Source organism: Petaurus breviceps, unplaced genomic scaffold (assembly GCF_028583685.1).
Source record: "Petaurus breviceps papuanus isolate PSGF00001 unplaced genomic scaffold, PetGlider_PUasm1.0 90750, whole genome shotgun sequence".
Classification (NCBI taxonomy): domain Eukaryota; kingdom Metazoa; phylum Chordata; class Mammalia; order Diprotodontia; family Petauridae; genus Petaurus; species Petaurus breviceps.
In genome coordinates, this window is record NW_027187335.1 from 4,197,605 (window position 1) to 4,215,853 (window position 18,249).

General features: G+C 41.9%; 1 protein-coding gene across 3 annotated transcripts in view; it reads right to left on the bottom strand.

The window, feature by feature from the left end:
* The window catches only part of HLF (HLF transcription factor, PAR bZIP family member), an 82,212-nt gene that overhangs the window by 63,017 nt on the left and 946 nt on the right, over positions 1 to 18,249 (bottom strand). For 2 of the 3 annotated variants that reach the window (XM_069067466.1, XM_069067467.1), the window contains exon 2: positions 16,233 to 16,565. In XM_069067466.1, coding sequence (XP_068923567.1) covers positions 16,233 to 16,565 — 333 coding nt within the window. Of the gene's footprint in view, positions 1 to 16,232; positions 16,566 to 17,704; positions 18,214 to 18,249 lie in introns of those variants that run through there. The other variant, XM_069067468.1, reaches the window with a different exon arrangement.

The window sequence follows — 18,249 nt, forward strand, 5'->3', positions numbered from 1 at the left end:
TGTTCCAATGTTTCCATCAATAGACAAGAGTTCTTAAATTCTACTTAAAAAAAATTTTTTTTTAAAAACCAAACAAACAAAACTTTGAGGAATGTGTACCAGATGCTTCATGTGATTTTTCAGGGAACTGCATTCACACTAGAAATAAAGCTGTAGGGAAGCAAGGGCATAATGAGATCAGCTAAAAGAAAAAGGTGTTTTTTTTTTCCTAAAGAATTCTCTGCCCATTATTAAACCAGTGCTGTGAAAAGAACATAGGCTTTGAAGTCAGAGGGCCTGGGTTCCAATCCAGACTATTAATTACTACCCATGAGACTTTGGGCAACTTCTCTTCCCTTGGAGGCAATGTGGTATAGGAATGGAATGTAGGACTTCTGGGATTTAGGAGTCTTCAGGAGAATAATGGGTTCAAATCCTACCTCTGACACTTTCTAACTTACATGACCTAAAACATGTCTTTCTATCTCTCAGAGTATTAGTTTCTTCATCTGGAAAGTAGGGGTGACAATAATACCTATAGGGTTTGCTTCATACAAACGTGGAGAGAACAAAATATGATAATGAAATAAAACACTTTGCGAACTTAAAGTGCTATAAAAATAATTAGTGATAGAAAGCATTTTACAAATATTATCTCATTTTAGTTTATCCCCACAAGCACCCTGGGACTATTAACCCCATTTTCAGACAAGAAAACTGAGACAGAAAGCAGTTAAGTAATTGGCCCAGCGTCACACAGCTGGTAAGTAGCTAAGGCTGTGATTTCCTCATCTACAAAAGGGTTCAGAGGAAGCAATGTAAAGTCCTAGACTTTGGAGCTGGGGGGACATGGCTTCCAATCTTGACTGCCATTTTACTATCCGTGTGGTTTCAGGCCCATCACTTCTGGGTCTGTTTTCTCACCTATAAAATGAGTTGGTTGGACTAGAAGACCATTCAGATCTCCTACATCCCTAAATCTATGAGCCAACCTACAATCTACAAGGCTTCTCCCAGGGCTAATTCATAGGATCAGCATCTGAATTGTTTATTATCTCTTTTCAATCACCCAGGTTATATGTAGTCATTGTCATCCCCAGCACCTAGCACAGAACCTGGTAGGTACTTTATAAATGCTCAGTGATTGACTGATTTTTCTCAGTAGACACAGAAAGGTTAAATTCTACCAGAGAGCCCTTCAGTCACCTGTAATATGTGGCTGGAGGTTAAATTAGTGCATTATGATTGTTTCTACTTTGTATTTAAGTGAATGGCTTCAAGTTATGACAACTATGGAAGTCTGTAAACTTCGCTTGATGCCACAGTACACACACAAAATCAGTACAAGGTTTCAGAAAAGAGAATTCAGGGTCAGAAGCACAGTACATGATGCTGGAGTATGATCCTTTTCTCTCTCATGAGAGAAATCAGGTACCCGGTCAGAGGTTGAGCCAGGAATTTTTATTAGGGCATCCATTCATTCTTACTGCTGATAATCTGACATGATAAATAATGTTGTATAACCCTGAGGACAAAGCTCTTTCAAAAAGATACATAAAATCAACTCAATTGGTAAGATCCAGTAAGCTTTCATAAGATAAATTTTTTTTACAAATTTCCAAGTGATGACTATTAATGAAATGCATTTGTTAAAAGTCCCTCAATTCTCCTGAAAGAGGCCAATCTCATAAGCATTTAGACTTTAAAAATTCCACAGACAGGGAAAGAATATTTGAAATTAAGAAATTTCTCAAACTTTTCTTTGCCAAAGTGTTTCCTTCGACGACTACAAATGCTGGGCACTTATGGTAAAGCTATTCTTTGTGTTTTTTAATTGCTTACACTTAAATCATTAGAACATTGTGTTTTGTAAGGCTGTTTGATGTCCAAGGAGAACATTTGTTTTAAAATGCTAATAATCAGGAAGTCCTTGATTGCCAAAGACAACAGTGTCAAAGAGTTGAAAATTCTGAAGCCCAATCTTGAACTCAGGTAGAGATACTCACAAGTCAGACCTCTTGCTCAGATAAAATACAAATGCTTTAGCCTTGGGGTTTTTAACAGTTTTGTGTCATGAACCCCTTCTGCAGTTGGGTAAAGCCTATGGACCTCTGCTCAGAATAATCTTTTTTAAATAATTAAAGGAAATAATCAATTTTAGAGATCAGTGAAAATAAAGACATCATAGTCTTTTCATCCAAATTCATGGACTCCCTGCTATCTGTCCATGGAACCAGGTTAAGATTCCTGCTTTAACAAGACATTTAAAGCCCTCCACAACCTAGCACCTACCTTTTCTCTTTAACCTGATTTCCCACCACTCCCCTACTAGGGCCCTCTTCCAACCACCTCAGTGTATCCACCTCTGTCTTTAGATTTCTGATCCTTTACCCATTCTCCTGTTATCTCTATCTTCTCAATAATCTCCAGTGGCTCCCTATTCCACGATCAAATACAAAATCCTGTTTTGGCTTTTAAATACTTCTTCACTTGGTCCCTCACTACCTTTCCAGTCATACACCTTCATATTCTTCCACTCTGATCCAGTGATAATGGCCTCTCTGCTATTGTTCAGATTTGACACTCCATATTCCCAACTGCAGCACTCTGGTTGGCTGTCCTCCCATCTCACTTCCCTAGCTCCCTTCACATCTCAGCTAGAATCCGACCTTCTGTAAGAAATCTTTCACAATCCCTTCTCTGTTGATCACCTCCAAATCGCCCTGTTTATCTGTTATATGTATATAGTTGTATTTTCCATTAGACTTCTGAGTTAAATGAAAGGACTGTTGTAGGGGATTTGGGGGGGGGAGAGGTGTGGATCTTTTGCCTTTTTTGCATCTCCAGGTACATATTAAATGCTTTTTGACTTGATTTAACTCTATCCTATCCTTCATTTGGTGCTCAAGGCCAAACTCCTATAAAAAGCTCTCCCAGACTACCCTAACCCCTGGAAATCTCCCTTCTTCCAACTCCCAAAGCAATTGCTTCCTACACCAATTCATTGTTATTCATCCTCCTATTCCCAAGAGTTCAATTATCATCTCTACACAGATGGATCCCCAAACTATACATTCAGCCTAATCTTTCTTTTGACCTCTGGCTCCCCTCCCCCCCCCATCACTAACTGGCGGCTGGACATCTCTCGTTGTCCCTGAGGCTATAAAACTCAACACACCCAGAACTGAATTAATCTTTAGTCCCACCCCTTTTTCTAATCCAAATTTCCTTCTTTCTCTTGAAAGCATTACAATCCTAGTAACTCAGATTCACTACATGGAGCTTATCTTTGACTCTTTCCTTTCCCTCACTCCCCAATATCTAATTGGTTGCCCATTCCTGCCAATTATATCTCCACAGCATCTCCTACATCTGCCTTCATTTTCCTACTTTGCATTTTTATAAGGCCACCATTACCTAACTCTAGATCTTCATCACCTCTCTAATGGGTATCCCATCCCTACTTCATTTCCTCCCCTCATCAATAGGCCTTCAATACAGTTGCCAAAACAATGTTCCTAAAGAACAGGTCTTACTGCCCTGCTCAAAAATTCTGGAGTTCCTGACTTCTTCTAGAGTAAAATACAAATGCTTCAAGCCTAGCATTTAAAGTCCTCCAGAACCTGGCTCTAAGATGCACTTCCCTGACAAATTTTATATCATTGCCCTTTATGCATCCTGCATTCCTGCCAAACTGGCCTATTACCTGTTCCCTGAATTTGGCATCTGTGTCTCTGCACAGGCTGTCCTCCATTCCTGGAATGCACTCCCTCCTCTCAGTCAGCACGTCATTGCTTTTAGGAAGCCTTCCGTGATCCTCTCAGGCTGGTGGCATCCCCCCCCCCCCCCCAGCCAAATGCCCCTGGATCTGACTTCTCTGTGAACTCTTTGACTATAAGGATGTTTCATTTTTGTTTTCATATCACCAGCACTTTAGTGCTTAATAAACATTAAGTTTATTAGTGCCAGACCAAAAGAGTCCTATGCTAAAATATTCCCAACTAAGGTTATAAGCTCCTTGAGGAGAAGGTGGGTATAACCACAATCTACTTAGCCCTCTTTCTATATCCCTCATCATCCAGAATACAGAAACTACTTAATGATGATGATGATGATACATCTAACCTGCATTTTTGCCTACAGCAAGTTAGTAATCATTTTGTACTTTCCTGGGTTTTAAAGGACAACACAAGACAGTTATAATCCTGAATTGATTACATACAATCCTGCCTGGATACAAGGGGGTAGAGTCACTCATGGGGAAGTCACTTCTCCAACCTTTTCCATTTTGATTTTCTAGGTCTTACTCCAATGGTTGCCATACTACCTTTATGTAGAATAATTATTATTAATAGCTTGTTATTTATAATTAATAATAGCTAATTATGAAAATACAATAGTGTTGTTTTGTTTTTTACTAGTTGATGAGTCACTGAAACAACACTTTTTATTTATTAGGACTGAAGCTTTGTGTTAATCAGTCAATGAATAGAAAGCACCTACTATGTACCAAGCGGGGCAGGTAGGTGTCACAGTGGATAGAGCGTTGGGCTTGGAGTCAGGAAGACCTGAGTTCAAATGTGACTTCAGACACTTACGAGCTCTGTGACTCTAGGCAAGAGCCCAAGGCATGGGGAAGAGACAGAGAAGATGCCCAGAACAGAGGGATGGAGTTAGCCAGGAGGGTAGTGTCATTAAATTAGAGTATGTGTCAAGGAAAATGGTGTAAGAAGACTAGAAATATAGAAGGGGTCTGAGGTTATGAAAGACTTTGATTACCAAATAATCAATAAAAGAGTTCTTCTGGAAACAGTTAATTGGGGGGAATTTTTTTTTTCCAACAAGTTTCTCTGCAAAAGGTCTAATCTCCATGATATACGATAAAATGATTCAAATGTATAAGAATAAGAAAGATTACCCAACTGATAAATGGTCAAAGGATATGAATAGGAAATTTGCATGGGAAGAAATCCAAGCTATAAAGAATAGTGATATAAAAAATTGCTCCAATCATCAACAATTAAATAATGTGAATTTCTAATGTAAATAATAATGCAAATTAAATCAAGATTCCACCTCACACCTACCCATCAGACTGGAAAACTTGACCAAAAAAAACGACAAATATTGGTGGGTAGGACCATGGAAAAACAGCCACATCAATGCACTGCTGCTAAAGCTGTAAATTAGTAAAGCCATTCTGGAAAGCAATTTGCAATTATGCCCCAAAAGTTACTAAACTGTGCATATCCTTTGCACTATACCACATATTCCAACTGTACCACTATTAGGCTTAGATCCCAAAAACATTAAAGAAAGAAGGAAAGGTACTATATGGGTAAACATAGTTTTTTTAAAGTGTCAAAGATGTGGAAACTAGTAAAGTATCCACCAACTGGAAAGCAGTTGAACAAATTATGGCATAAGAACATAATGGAAGACTGTTGTGTTGTAAGAAATGATGAAACAGATGTTTTTCAGAGAAATATGGGAAAACTTGCATGAACTGATGGAAGTGAGTGGAACCAGGAGAAAAAAAAATTATACTATACAGTAACAATATTACAAAAATAAACAATTGCTAAAGATTTAAAAATTCAAATCAATATAAGACCGATGATGAAGCATGATGCACATCTCCTATCAGAGAGGTGACAGACTAATATACAGAATGGGAAACACTTTTGGATATGAATAATTTTTTTTTTGCTGTTATGCATATTTATACAAGGGTTTTATTTTTTTTCCCCAGTGTTGGGGAAGGTGGAAAGGGGGTAAAAGGGGAGGGAAAAAATGTTTGACAATTGAAAAAAATAAAATTTAATTTAAAAAACATAAATGAGTTCCTTCTGAATGAATCTAATATTTCTGTAAACCAAGGGTTTTAACCTTGGATCTCCAAGGATCTCCAAGGGGTCCATGAATTTGGATGGGAAAAAAATTACATCTTTAGTTCAACGTAACTGGTTTTCTTTGTAATATTGGGTATTTTATTTTACACATTCGAACATATTAAGGGTCCATAGGCTTCATCACGGTCAATGATGTAAAAGAGATTAAGAACTCCTATTGTAAACTTTTGTGGCAAAGCAGATTGAGGAGAGCCATTAGCATTACCTAACCAGGGAGTACACCAGGATTTGGGGGCTTCTGAAGAGTCAGGACCATAGTACTATGGGCCAAAATATGGGTCAGAATTAAAATAAAAAGATTCAATGGATACACCTATACCCCTGCTGTCCCTGAGGCTGTGGGAATGAATCCTAGCTCAGAAGAGATACTATCTCCCCAAAGGACTTATTTTGTTGTTTGGGATTCAACTAAAAACAACTTCAGAACATTAAGGCTGAAAGCAGGGCTCCCCAGGGTAAATAAAATTTAAAGAAGTCTTCCAACACAAGTGATTTTGACAGGCCTGGTACACTGTGGGCCAAGAGGTCCCACGTTCTCAAGGGAAACACTGAGCCAAGTTAGGAAGCAAAAGCTGGGTTAATAGGCTAATAATGTCTGGGCCCTCTGGAAATGCCCTATGTAACAAAGGGGGAAATGATAATCAGAAGAAAAGTTTCAGTGAAATTTCCCCATTATAGAAATAAACACCAACTCTATACTGTACTTCCTTCCCTTTCAGAGAAACCAGTGCCATCGTTGAAAGAGCACTGACTGGAAGTAGAAAACCTGGGTTCAAATCCTTGCTCTGTTGATAACTGTGGGAAGGTGGGAAGGAAAGAAGGACGGACTTATTAAGTATTAAGTATACACCAGGTCCTTCACTAAGTGCTTTACAAATACCATCTTGTTTGATCTTCATAACAACCTGGGAGGTAGGTACTTTGTGAAGAAGAAACAAGATACTGTCTTCACAATATGCTATTATGATCCCCATTTTACAGTTTAAAAAACAGAGGTAGAGGGACTTGCCCAGGGTCACACAACTACTAAGTATCTGATGCTGTATTTGAGCTCAGGTCTCCCTACTCCAGGCCCAGCACTCTACCCTCTGTATCACATACACTGGTAAACTACTTCTGTCTCTGGGCCTCAGTTCTCCCCAACTTTAAAATGAAATGGTTGTAAGAGACAAATCCATAGCTACCACTGGACAAGTGGAGTTTTGTCCTATAGAGGGGTGGAGTTCCTTATTAAGGGATGAAGTGGCATTTTTACTATTGACCACTGTGAGGCCCTCAGACTCACCTTCTTCCCCCCAACCTCCCCTGTTCCACCCCTGCCCCGTGCCCAGGGGCACAGCTACACCATGAGGTCAGACCATCCTCTCTACCCTAAGACCAACTATTTCTCTCTCAGGTGACAATATTCCTCAGTAGAGCTGCAAAAGACAATCTGTGCAGTCCTTCCAAAGCTATAAATTCTACAATCCTAGGATTCTCCAGTCTTTCCAAGGATAGCTAGGTAGAGCAGTGGACAGAGCACTGGACTTGAGTCATAATAACCTAAACTCAAATCCTGCCTTAAACACAGTGTACTCTGTGTGACCCTGTGCTGGTCACTTATCTTCTCCAGCCTCAAATTCCCCATCTGTAAAAAGGGGATGATAACAGATCCTCCCTTCCAGGGCTATTTTTAGGATCAAATGAGAAAACATCTGAAAAGCACTTTTTGAACCTTAAGGCACTGTATAAAGTACCACCAATTGCCCAACTATCCTCATTCTCCCCATCATTTTTCACGGAGGACATTAAAAATGATCACAAAGTAATAATAATCCCAGGTTTATAAAGGATTTTCAAAGTGTCTTCTTCAAAATGTCTTCATTAGGGGGAAAGTGCCTGTGTTATTATCCCTAATTTACATTGAACTAAACTGTGACCAAAGCAATTAGTCAAAGTTCAGAGAAAAGGTAGCCAAGAACCCTAATTTAGAACTGTTGGCCTTCCTGCATTAAGCTTCTAATATCAGATGCCTAAGCTTTCCCTCTCCCTCTCTCCCCACCTTGGCTGCCTGTTTTGTCTTTCAATCGGCCTACCTCTTCATATTTTTCTCATCTGACATATGTAAGGCTGCAAAGAAAACACTTGTCATGGCTTTTGGAATGGAATGACTTAAAAAAAAAAGACTCGGACATCTTAACAGCATTAATCCATTCAGGCTCCTATCTGCAAGAGAGGAGAGAGGAAAGAACATGGGCTTTGGAGGGGAGAAAAGTTTCCCTGGCTTGTTTTTCCTCTATCAGTCTGAAACTGTTCTCAGGGGAAGAATCATCCCAATCAGGAGAGAGGGAGGAAGAAAAGGGAGGAAGAGAGGGAGAGAAAGGGAGAGGAGAGATGGGGGGGAGGGAGAGAGGGAGGGAGAGAAAAAGAGAGAGAGACAGAAAGAGACAGAGACAGAGAGAGAGAAAAGAGAGGAGGGAAGGTGGAACAAACCATCACCCAGAGTGTTTCAGACTCCAGAGGGCATGGCCACGTGCCGATGGCACATGGACCTTCAGGCAGCCTCCGCTGCCAGGGCTCACGTGAGCGTGGGTGTGCAGGGAGGGTGAGGGAGCTGGCAGGGCTCATGCTGGCAAGAAGCAGGAGTGGATGGGCAATAGGGAGGTGGCCAGACACTGCCCAAAGAGGGCAGAGGAAGGGCAGGTCAGGCAGGGGCAGCTGCCATCCTGGGAGGTGGAACAGGAAGAGGAAGTCCTGTTTGCCAACTTCAGTGGGGGGGGTGGGGGAGATGAAGATGACCATGCTACTCCTTTCCCTGATTCAGACACTGAATAAGCATTTGTCTGTGGGATCCCTAGCAATCGTGTTTCAAAATAGAGTCTGGTGAGTGCAGGGGCTACTTCATTCTCATGTCTGTCTCATAATGCCAAGCACTGTTTCTTACACACAGAAGGCGTTTTATAAATAATCACCACCTAATCACCCTGGTCCAGGCCCTGGTCACCTTTTACCTGGATCATAACAACAGCCTCCTGACTGGTTTCCCTGCATCCAGGCTCTTCCCTATCCAATGCATGCTCCACACAGCTGTCCAACTTTTATTCCTAATGCCCGTGTCCCTCCCCTGCCCTCCTGAGAAGTGTCTGTGATTTCCTACTTTCTCGCTTTGAAATATGAAGTCCTTTACAACTTGGCTCCTGCTGATCTTTCCAGAATGATGTATACATTACTTCCCCTCACACATTTGCATTCCCAGCCCTTAGCACAGGACCTGGTACCCGGTAGGTACTTAATAAATGTTAATTGAATTCTACACTCCGGCCAAATTGGCCTGCTGCCCACCTCTACATATGACAGTCCATCCCTTGCCTTCTGCCCTTTGTCCAGGCTGCCTCTCCTGCCTGGAATACTCTGCCTTCTTACCTCATTTTCTTGGAACCCCAAAGAGGTCCATCCATTCCAGAGGCAACTCAAGCAACATGTACTTCAAGACCTGCCTGATTCTTATCCCCACCCCCCCCCTCAAAAAAATCTAAGTATTTATTTTGTCTATATCTTGTAGTTACTTATCTGTGACCATGTTGTGTCTGTCCTAGCAGGACAGAAGTTCCCTGGGGTCAGGGAATATCTTACTTTTAAGATCCCTTGGGTCTAGAACTGTACCTTGTGTCTAATAGGTACTCTTTTTTGCTTTTTGGTGGGGGGAAGGTAGGGTAATTGGGGTTAAGTGACTTGCCCAAGGTCACAAGGCTAGTTTTTGTGTTAAGTGTCTGAGGCTGGATTTGAACTCAGGTCCTCCTGACTCCAGGGCCGGTGCTCTATTCACTTCGACACCTAACTGCCCCATAGTAGGTACTCTGAACACACACTTGTTGACTGACAGTTAATGAACAATTAAACAGTGCTTTAGTTTGCAAAGTACTTTATATATGTGACATCACTTCAGTCTAACAGCTCAGGGAGGATGGGATGACAGGTATTATTACTCTGACTTTCCAGATGGGAAAATTAAGGCTCGGTGAGGTTAACACAACTAACAAATACTTACTGAACTAAAATTGGGATAGTGCGGAGGAACAGCAGGGCACAGGGCCTGTACAAGGGACTGGGGAAACCCGAATCATTCAGCATGCAGAGTGAAGGAGGCTCACCTGGGACCCCAACAGTTCAACTGAAACAAAGCCAGCCTGATCCCCTTTGAAAGCTCCCTGATCCTGTTGGATTAGACACACTTTCCCAAATACTGGAGGGGAAATGTGCCCTACACTACACTGCAGTTAGCCATCAGCACAGCTGCCTGCTTGTAAATGGCTCATTATGGGGCCTGGGGAAACCTACCAACTGCCGGCCCTTGAAGGAAGGAAGAGGTTTGGGCTGCAGCTCACAGCTGGGTGGTGAAAAACAAGCCAGTCCAGTGAGGCTGCAAGGGCCTCACACGATGGCCATGAAACCCACCCAAGCTACTACTGGACACCTTAGATTGCACCACCAGGGGCCCAAACTTTGGCCAAAGAAGATCAACAACATTTCTATCCCTTACTAAAAGTACAACAAGCTTCTATGACATCCAAATCTTTGCTTTTCTATTCTCCACCTACTTTCTGTGCTCCTCAGGATTCTGATCAGATAAGGCATTTTTTAAAGCATTTACTATATGCCAAGCATGGTGCTAAGTTCTGTGGACACAAATATAAGGAAATAAGATAGCCCTTGCCCTCAAGGAGTTTATATTCTAACAGGCGAAGATAACATGTAAAGGGGTGCTGGAAAGGGAGCAGAGGGTGCCTGAAAATCCACATGTAAAAAGTTCAGCTGCTGGAGAGGCTGTGGCGCAGTGGATAGAACACCAGCCCCGGAGTCAGGAAGACCTGAGTTCAAATCCGGCCTCAGACACTTGACACACTAGCTGTGTGACCTTGGGCAAGTCACTTAACCCCAATTGCCCTGCCTTCCCCCCTCCAAAAAGCAAAAAAAAAAAAGTTCAGCTGTCAGTAAAAGAACATGTACTAACTGCTTACTACACATGCTAAACACTGGGGATGGAAATATAAGCAAGCAAGGAAGGCCCTGCCCTGAAGATGCTTATATTCTAACAGGGGAAGATAACATATAAAGGGATGTTGGAAAGCATGAAGAATGGAAGAGGAGGGGAACCACCAATTCACATTTGAGAAGCTCAGATGTCTCTGACTCAGTTTATCATTACAAGCTTAGCTGGAGCCTGGGCTTGGAATTTTTAAAAAACGGTTCAAAACAAACAAACGAACAACAAAAGAAACCAAAAAACAAAAACCTGGGTTCTAGTTCCTCCTCAGAATCACAGAATTTGAAAACTGGAAAGGACTCCAGTGGTTTGCCAGCACAGTTCATACATGAAAGGAATCCCCACTACAAATGTCCCAGAGATGGTCATCCCACTGCTACTGAAAGACCTCCAAGGAGGAGAAAGCCACCCCCTGCCAAAGTCACCCATTTCACTTTTCAGCAGCCAAAGCCTTGAGAAGTTGTTTTTTCTTAACAATAAGCCTAAAGCCGCTTCTTTGTAACCTACATCTTTTGCTCCTTTTAGCCTCTGGAGCCAAACAGATCCAAATCTAATCCCCTCCTCCATGGGAAATCTGTCCTCCACTTGCTATATATGTGACCCAGACAAAGCTGTTTCATCTCCTTGGGTCTCAGTTACTTTTGCAAAATGAAGAGGCTGAACTCCATGGCCTCTGAGGTGGTCCCAGCTCCAGGGCTATGTGTGACCCCATAAAGTCTTGCTGCCACAAGGTTCTGATTTGACAATGAAACCTTGTTCATTCCCTGGAACTCAAGCCTGGGGAAGACACAGTTGAAAGGCAAACATCATGTCCCCTCACTTTTCTACCAGGGTAGGCAGGATAATCCCAGCCACTCAAAGACAAAACAAAACAAAAACACACCACACCACAAGGAACCGATTTAGGAACTGGCTTGGCTAGTCTGTGACAGACATAATCCTGCCTTTGTATGCTGTGGATACTTCTCTTCCATGGAGCCGCTGTCCTAAACCAACCACTTTTCATGGCCCTCCTCAGTGCAAGCAGGCACAGAATCCCATTTCTCCCAACACAGCCCCGCAGCCCCACCTCCCCATCCCCTTGTCTCCACAGAAAACACAGGGAGCCTGGGCCTTGTGCTCTGCCTCTGGTAGCGAAACAGCAAAAAGCAGTGCAGTGTTGACTCTCTTGGGAACCTCTGGGAGGGGGAGATCCTTGGGAACCAGAGGGGAAGGTGACTTTCAGCATATGGAGGCATCTTTTCATTCATCATTTTGTCAAACCCTCAAATTATCTGGCTTGTCATGTATAACCTATGTCAAACTGCTTGCCTTCTTAATGGGGGGGAGGAGAAAATTTTTTGGGGGGAGACTCAAATTTTTTTTAAATAAACATTAAAAGTCTTTACATGTAATTGGAAAATAAAATATTCTTTTAAAATTAAAAAAAAATTATTCTGCTTGTTGGCCCCAAAAATAAACAGTACAAACTCCAATGGAAGAACAAAATCCCCCCCCCCCCCAAAATCAGAGAAATCAGTTATATACTTTTCATTTCATCAGTCTGCTTGAGAAGATGAATTCCACTTGGTCTGCTACGGATAGGCAGGATGGGGAATCAGGGTCAAATGGCGTTGAGATGGTCCTCACCGGGAAGCTTGTTTTGCTATTCCAAAAAGGATTGGTATTGAAAAAGACATATATAAAAGTTGTCAGCTTACAGCTTCATTTCCTTTCTCCAACCAGGCACCACTGGTGACATGGTACTATTAGGCATGGCTTAAAGGATACATGCTGAGCAAATAGCAGAATACAAATGTTTAGTAAAACTGCACTCTAATTATCTCCAGATCAGTCTGACATCTTAGTTTTACCAACATGCTAATAGAGGATAAGTACATTTTTATTAGCATCACATACCTTCTCAACAACCTAATGACTCCTGGGATTCCCGAAAGCTACACAATATATAGGGACTGGCCTGTGGTGTTTTACAACCGGCTCTCTGGGGGGGTGGGGGGGGGGGAATTGAACATTTTCTCCAACACTTTTTTAAGTCTAGACAATCAACCAAGCCCTAATTTGTAGTGTGTGATGATTTCCAAGGCATAAATGCTCATGCTGAAAATTTACAAGCTGGTTCCAGAACACCACAAGGTGGAAAGACATTTCACGGGAGGAAATGCCCTCTACCAATGCAGGTTGGCACCTTCTCTGCAACTTATGGTCTTAAAGAATTGTCTAGAAAGCCAGGAGGCTGTGACTTGCCTGGGGTCACAAAGCCAGTACATTTCAGAGACAGGACTTAACTCACATCTTCCTGGCTTTGCTGCTAGGGCTCTATCTCCTAAATCATGCCAAAAATGCCAACCCAAGTAACAGGTATTAGAATGTGGTTGGTTGTTGATTTGCAAGCCCAAACTCAACCTTCACTGGCTGTTTCCCATGCCTGAAATGTTCTTCCTCCTCATCCCCACCTCCTGGCTTTCATCAAGTTCAGGTGAAAATCCCACCTTCTACAGGAAGCTTTTCCCAATATCCCTCACTTCTAATGCCTTCCTGCTGTTATACATTTCAATTTATCCTGTAGACAGTTTGTTTGGACATAATTGTTCTCATGATGTCTCCCTCATTAGACTGTGGGCTTTCTGACAGTAGGGACTGTCTTTTTATCTTTCTCTGTATCTCCAGCACTTAGCACAGAGCTTGGCATGTGGCAGGTCCTTAAGAGATGTTTATTTACTGACTAGCCTCCCCAGTTATTTTGAACTCCAATAATTAATGGCCCCGTGATTTCAATGAAGTAGATTTCTCCTTCCAATGATGTATATGGCAAACCACTCATGCCTGCCCATCTTGTCCAATTCTCAATCATGTCCACCAAGATATGGAATCTGCACAATGTGCCAGGGCCTCTCCTCCATTTCTCTGGTCATTTTAAGAATATTAATAGAATATGCTACATTCTTTAAAATTAGCAGCACTGCCTAGGGAGGGAGCTATTATTCTAGCTGAAATTGATGTACCTGAAGAGAATAGCTATTTGTAAAGTCTTTTTTTTTTTTAACTAAAATTTATTGTCAGGATTTCATTATTGAGAAGAAAATGAGTTTCAAGTATAGTTTACCTCAAGAGAAAAAGCTGTCAAAGCCTGTTTGGTTGGTTTTTTTTAATCAACACGAATGAAGTGATACACTTTCATATTCAAGGTTTCTAATACTATGGGTGGAACTCTGGGACAGCAGTAGAGGAAGAGCAGTGACAAAACCACCAGTGACCCAAGGTCACTAAAAGAACCCGTCCCATGAGAAACAAATGAACTCTACCAGGCAGTCACTAAAGATGTCTATTTCTTTTCCATACTTCTGGGGAAAGGGAAAAAAAAATCACTGTCTCTTGATTCTCAATAAGAATGGGCAAGAGGAGGCAGGGTCCAGTCTTACAGCTGTCAAATGTTAGGATGCACTTTAGGCAAAAGAAAGACAATCCCTCATACGAGCTACACACCTGAACACAGGAGCTGTTCAACAAGTACTAACTGACTGAGAGATTTTAAGTCAACTAGATAAAAAGGCAAAGGGGCATAGTGCCTATTCATGCATTGCTGGGACTGAAATACCCAAATGAAGTAGTTATCCGTCTGAATGCATCCTGATATTTAATTCTGGGAAGAGTTACTTGCCCTACCTAATAAATTCGAAACAAGACATGCCCTAATCCCAGTAAGACAGGTGCAAAGCCTGCTGAAAAGAAGGTATTTGGGGAGATAAGAGGAGATACATGAGATACAATACTGGGACCAATTGCACTGCTGGTCTCTAGTTCTGCTCAGACATTTGCTTTTCCTCTGGATCTCTGGCTTCTGCTTTTCCAATTTTACACAGCTATTGATTTCTCTGGCCGTTGTTCTCACAAGCAGATACCTCTGACAATAGCATGGTTCATTCTCTACAGCCTGAGCTCATGTCCCAAGAAGGGAGGGTTTTCCCAAGGCTCTGCTGGAGAGAAGGTAAGTGGCTCAGAGTCAGAATTCAAACTTGGAGAGGGAGGAGTTGAAAAGACACCACCACCCCCCCACTCCATTTTAAGAGAGCAGTTTTCTTATTCACATCGTTTCCTTCTATTTTCATTACTCTCTCCTTGTGTCCCAGAAATTGCTACACAGGACAGAGATTATAATAAAGGTCTCTCATACAGCCCTTCATTGGCACATTCCCTCCATCCTTTCCTCTAGACTCCAGACCCTAATGGCTTCTCTGGTTCCATCTTTCTTCCCAGTTACCCAAGAATGAAAGTGTCCTTATTTTTCCCCATTTTGCACTGAGCAAGAACTTTGTAGGTGCAGAGACAGATTTATTTCTTTCTGCCTTTTGTGTGCAGAAAGGATTTTAAGTACCAGTTATGACCCATGAAATTCCAGGCAAGGATACAACTGCAATTACCAGAGATCTTTTTTTGGGGGGGAGAACCTCCTTTAAATAATAAGCACCCACAATGCACCTTAAAATATGACTTTTCTTTTAAACCAAACATATTTATAGACAATTTTTCAAAAACAAAGTGGGGTTAAATGAGGGGTCTGGTTTTAATGAAAATCTAAGATGAGGCATCTGGTTAAAAAAACAGCTAAAAAGCATCAGAAGAGTAGGTTTCTAATTCAGAAGATTGGTTCTAAATTGACTAGTAAAAGGGTCAAATCTCTTTTTCTGATACTTAAACTTCTCAGACCACCAAGAGCCCAAGACTGAAGGATACTGCTTCTCACCCCCAATTATTCTCCTCTCCTCCCCCACTTCTTCATGCCAAATCTACCGAGCTATGAAAAGGGCTAGACACCAGGAGAAGTGAGGGAGTGTAGTAAACCCATCTGAACAATTCAGGAAAGAAAATTCAAGCAAAAAACATTTATTAAGCACCTACCATGTATAAGACATTAACCTAGGCCCTGAGAGAGATACTACTTTCTACTTATTATCTAGGCAATTTGGTCATTAAAAAAACAAATTTGTGAGGACTGGCAGGTTTTCAGAGATTTAGAGCTAGAAAGGACATCTTATATCATGAAGTTCAACTACTTTGTTTCACAGGTGAGAAAACTAGAGGCCCTGAACCTGAGCCATGTCACACTGGTATTAAATATCAGAGGTAGGATCTGAACCCAGTTCCTCTTGAATCCAGAACCAGGGCAGTGTTCCCCTGTACCAAGAGTCTTTCCGAGCTCAGGCCCCTGCAGAGGGAAGCGTGTGGACTCCTAGTTCTCCAATTCCTGGGCACAGCCAGGAAGCCTCCATCTACCCCCCTCCCCACCCTGTGGGGGGGAAGCCTTCCAGGAGGTTTACCTGGTCTGATGGGGCTCTGCAGGCAGTTCTGAGAGGAGACGCTGGGGTGCACTGAGGTGGAGGCCCGGCTGCTGAGGTCCATGACAGAGGGGGCAGCTGAGGTTGCCGGCTGCAGCCCAGGGGGGTGGGGGCTGTGGTCATGCTGAGAGGGACTGGGGGGGATGCCATTTTCTGACAAGAATTCTTCCAAGTCCATATATTCCAACTGGAAAGTATCTCCGTCATAGGGAAGCGTTTTGTCCCACAAGGTGGGCCCCAAGAAAGCAGACTGGGGGACCATAGGGCTACTGTTGTCATCATCCAGCTTCTTCTTGTCTTTTTCTTTACCAAATGCTATAAAAGAAAACAAAAGTTGATTTTTTTCTTTGTAAGGATAATTAATCCTGCTCCTCCTCTGCCTCACTAGTCTCCCCTTCCAAAAACCACTCTCATCCCAAATGGCACTCTCTATATATCCCCCTGCATTTTTCCTCAGTGAATCTCAGGTAATCCAAAGTTAAAAGTCAGGCTGTATGTGGAGTTCTGTCTGCTTTTTGCAATCTCCCCATTTACTTTGGAAAGAGGCAACTGCTTTCCTGGATAGGGCTTCAGCATGAGCTAAGATAAAAGCTTGCCATCTAAGACTGATACGTGAGCGCCCACAGTGGGGCAATCAGTTGAATAGTTGAGTTCTGTCTGAGGAGATAAGAATCCTTACTGTGATTACTTACAGCCACAGTTAAGGCTAATGATACTTGGATTTCATACATACATTCACTCACTTATTACACCAGGTACATCTCAATTCCAATCAACTCTACATAGGGTTCATAAAAATCCAGATTTGCAAAACACATTAATTATTCAGAGGGGCTATTTGTTTGATAAATAAATTTGTTTGATAAAAGGGTCCTCCTTTTAGGAGGCCACTGAGATATACCTTCAAATGCCAAATACCCCACAGTATTTTAAGATGATTCTGTTTTTAAAAAAAGCACTGTATTTGTACACAACTTTTCAAGAACATAAGCTGTTGCTTAACAGAAAGATAGCACCAGCATGCACACAGTACTAACACGTGTGCATGTAGCTATCTTGTATAGGCAAATATCTGGTATTTCATTCACTTTATAATTGATCATTTGACATTTGTCTATTTCAACCGCACAAAGTCCCCTAGGGGAATCTGGCCCCTCGGTACCCGGTTTCAACTCTGTAAACACCACATTGGTAAATGCTGTCAGTTTCCTGACAGCTTGGATTAAAATGCTAAACACAGTGAAGCTAAAATATATTATTTCTTTCACGTGTTCTTTTTTTCCAAAGTGGGTGGGGAGAGGGGATTACAGGCATTCTGCATTTCGGGAATTTAGCAAGCCCCTTAAATTCGTAGCATCAAGTCTAGGTTAAGCAAAGAAGGTACAAGTCTCTTGAAATCAATTTTAAGAAGGGAGTCATTTATAGGACTTTATTCTACAAATGACCATACTTACTGTTGTGATTAGCTGGGAAACAGAACCGCAGAAGCCTTAAATCGCAAATCTATCACATTTCCAACATAATACACTTTGCTGGCAGCAGACCAGAGAAGTGAAGTCCATTCGTCAGACTACCTTTCCCCAACACCTTTAACGCCAAAATGTCATGAGACTTGGTCTTACTTTACACGTGAGCATCCTTCCAAGTCCTCTCCCACCAGGAAAGTTGGAGAGGAAAACTGACCAGAGAAATTGGCACGGAGATCAGCTTTCAACAAGAAAAACCACTCTCTTCCTCCACTACATCCCTTTCAACTTCTTAAAGTAAAAACTCCTCCTAAAATCCCTTTTTTATCCACACCTTCAATGTCTTAATAAAAATAAAAACCAAGATCCCATTACTGTGGTATTACACTGACTGCTCATGGACTGCTGCCTGCAAAGCTCTCTCCAAGAGTCCCTCAAAACCACATAAAGTATAAACGTAGAAATTTACACTCTCACCTCTAAAACCTCCCCTCTCCTTTAACTTTACTCGTGGGTATATCTAAAGGGGTGGG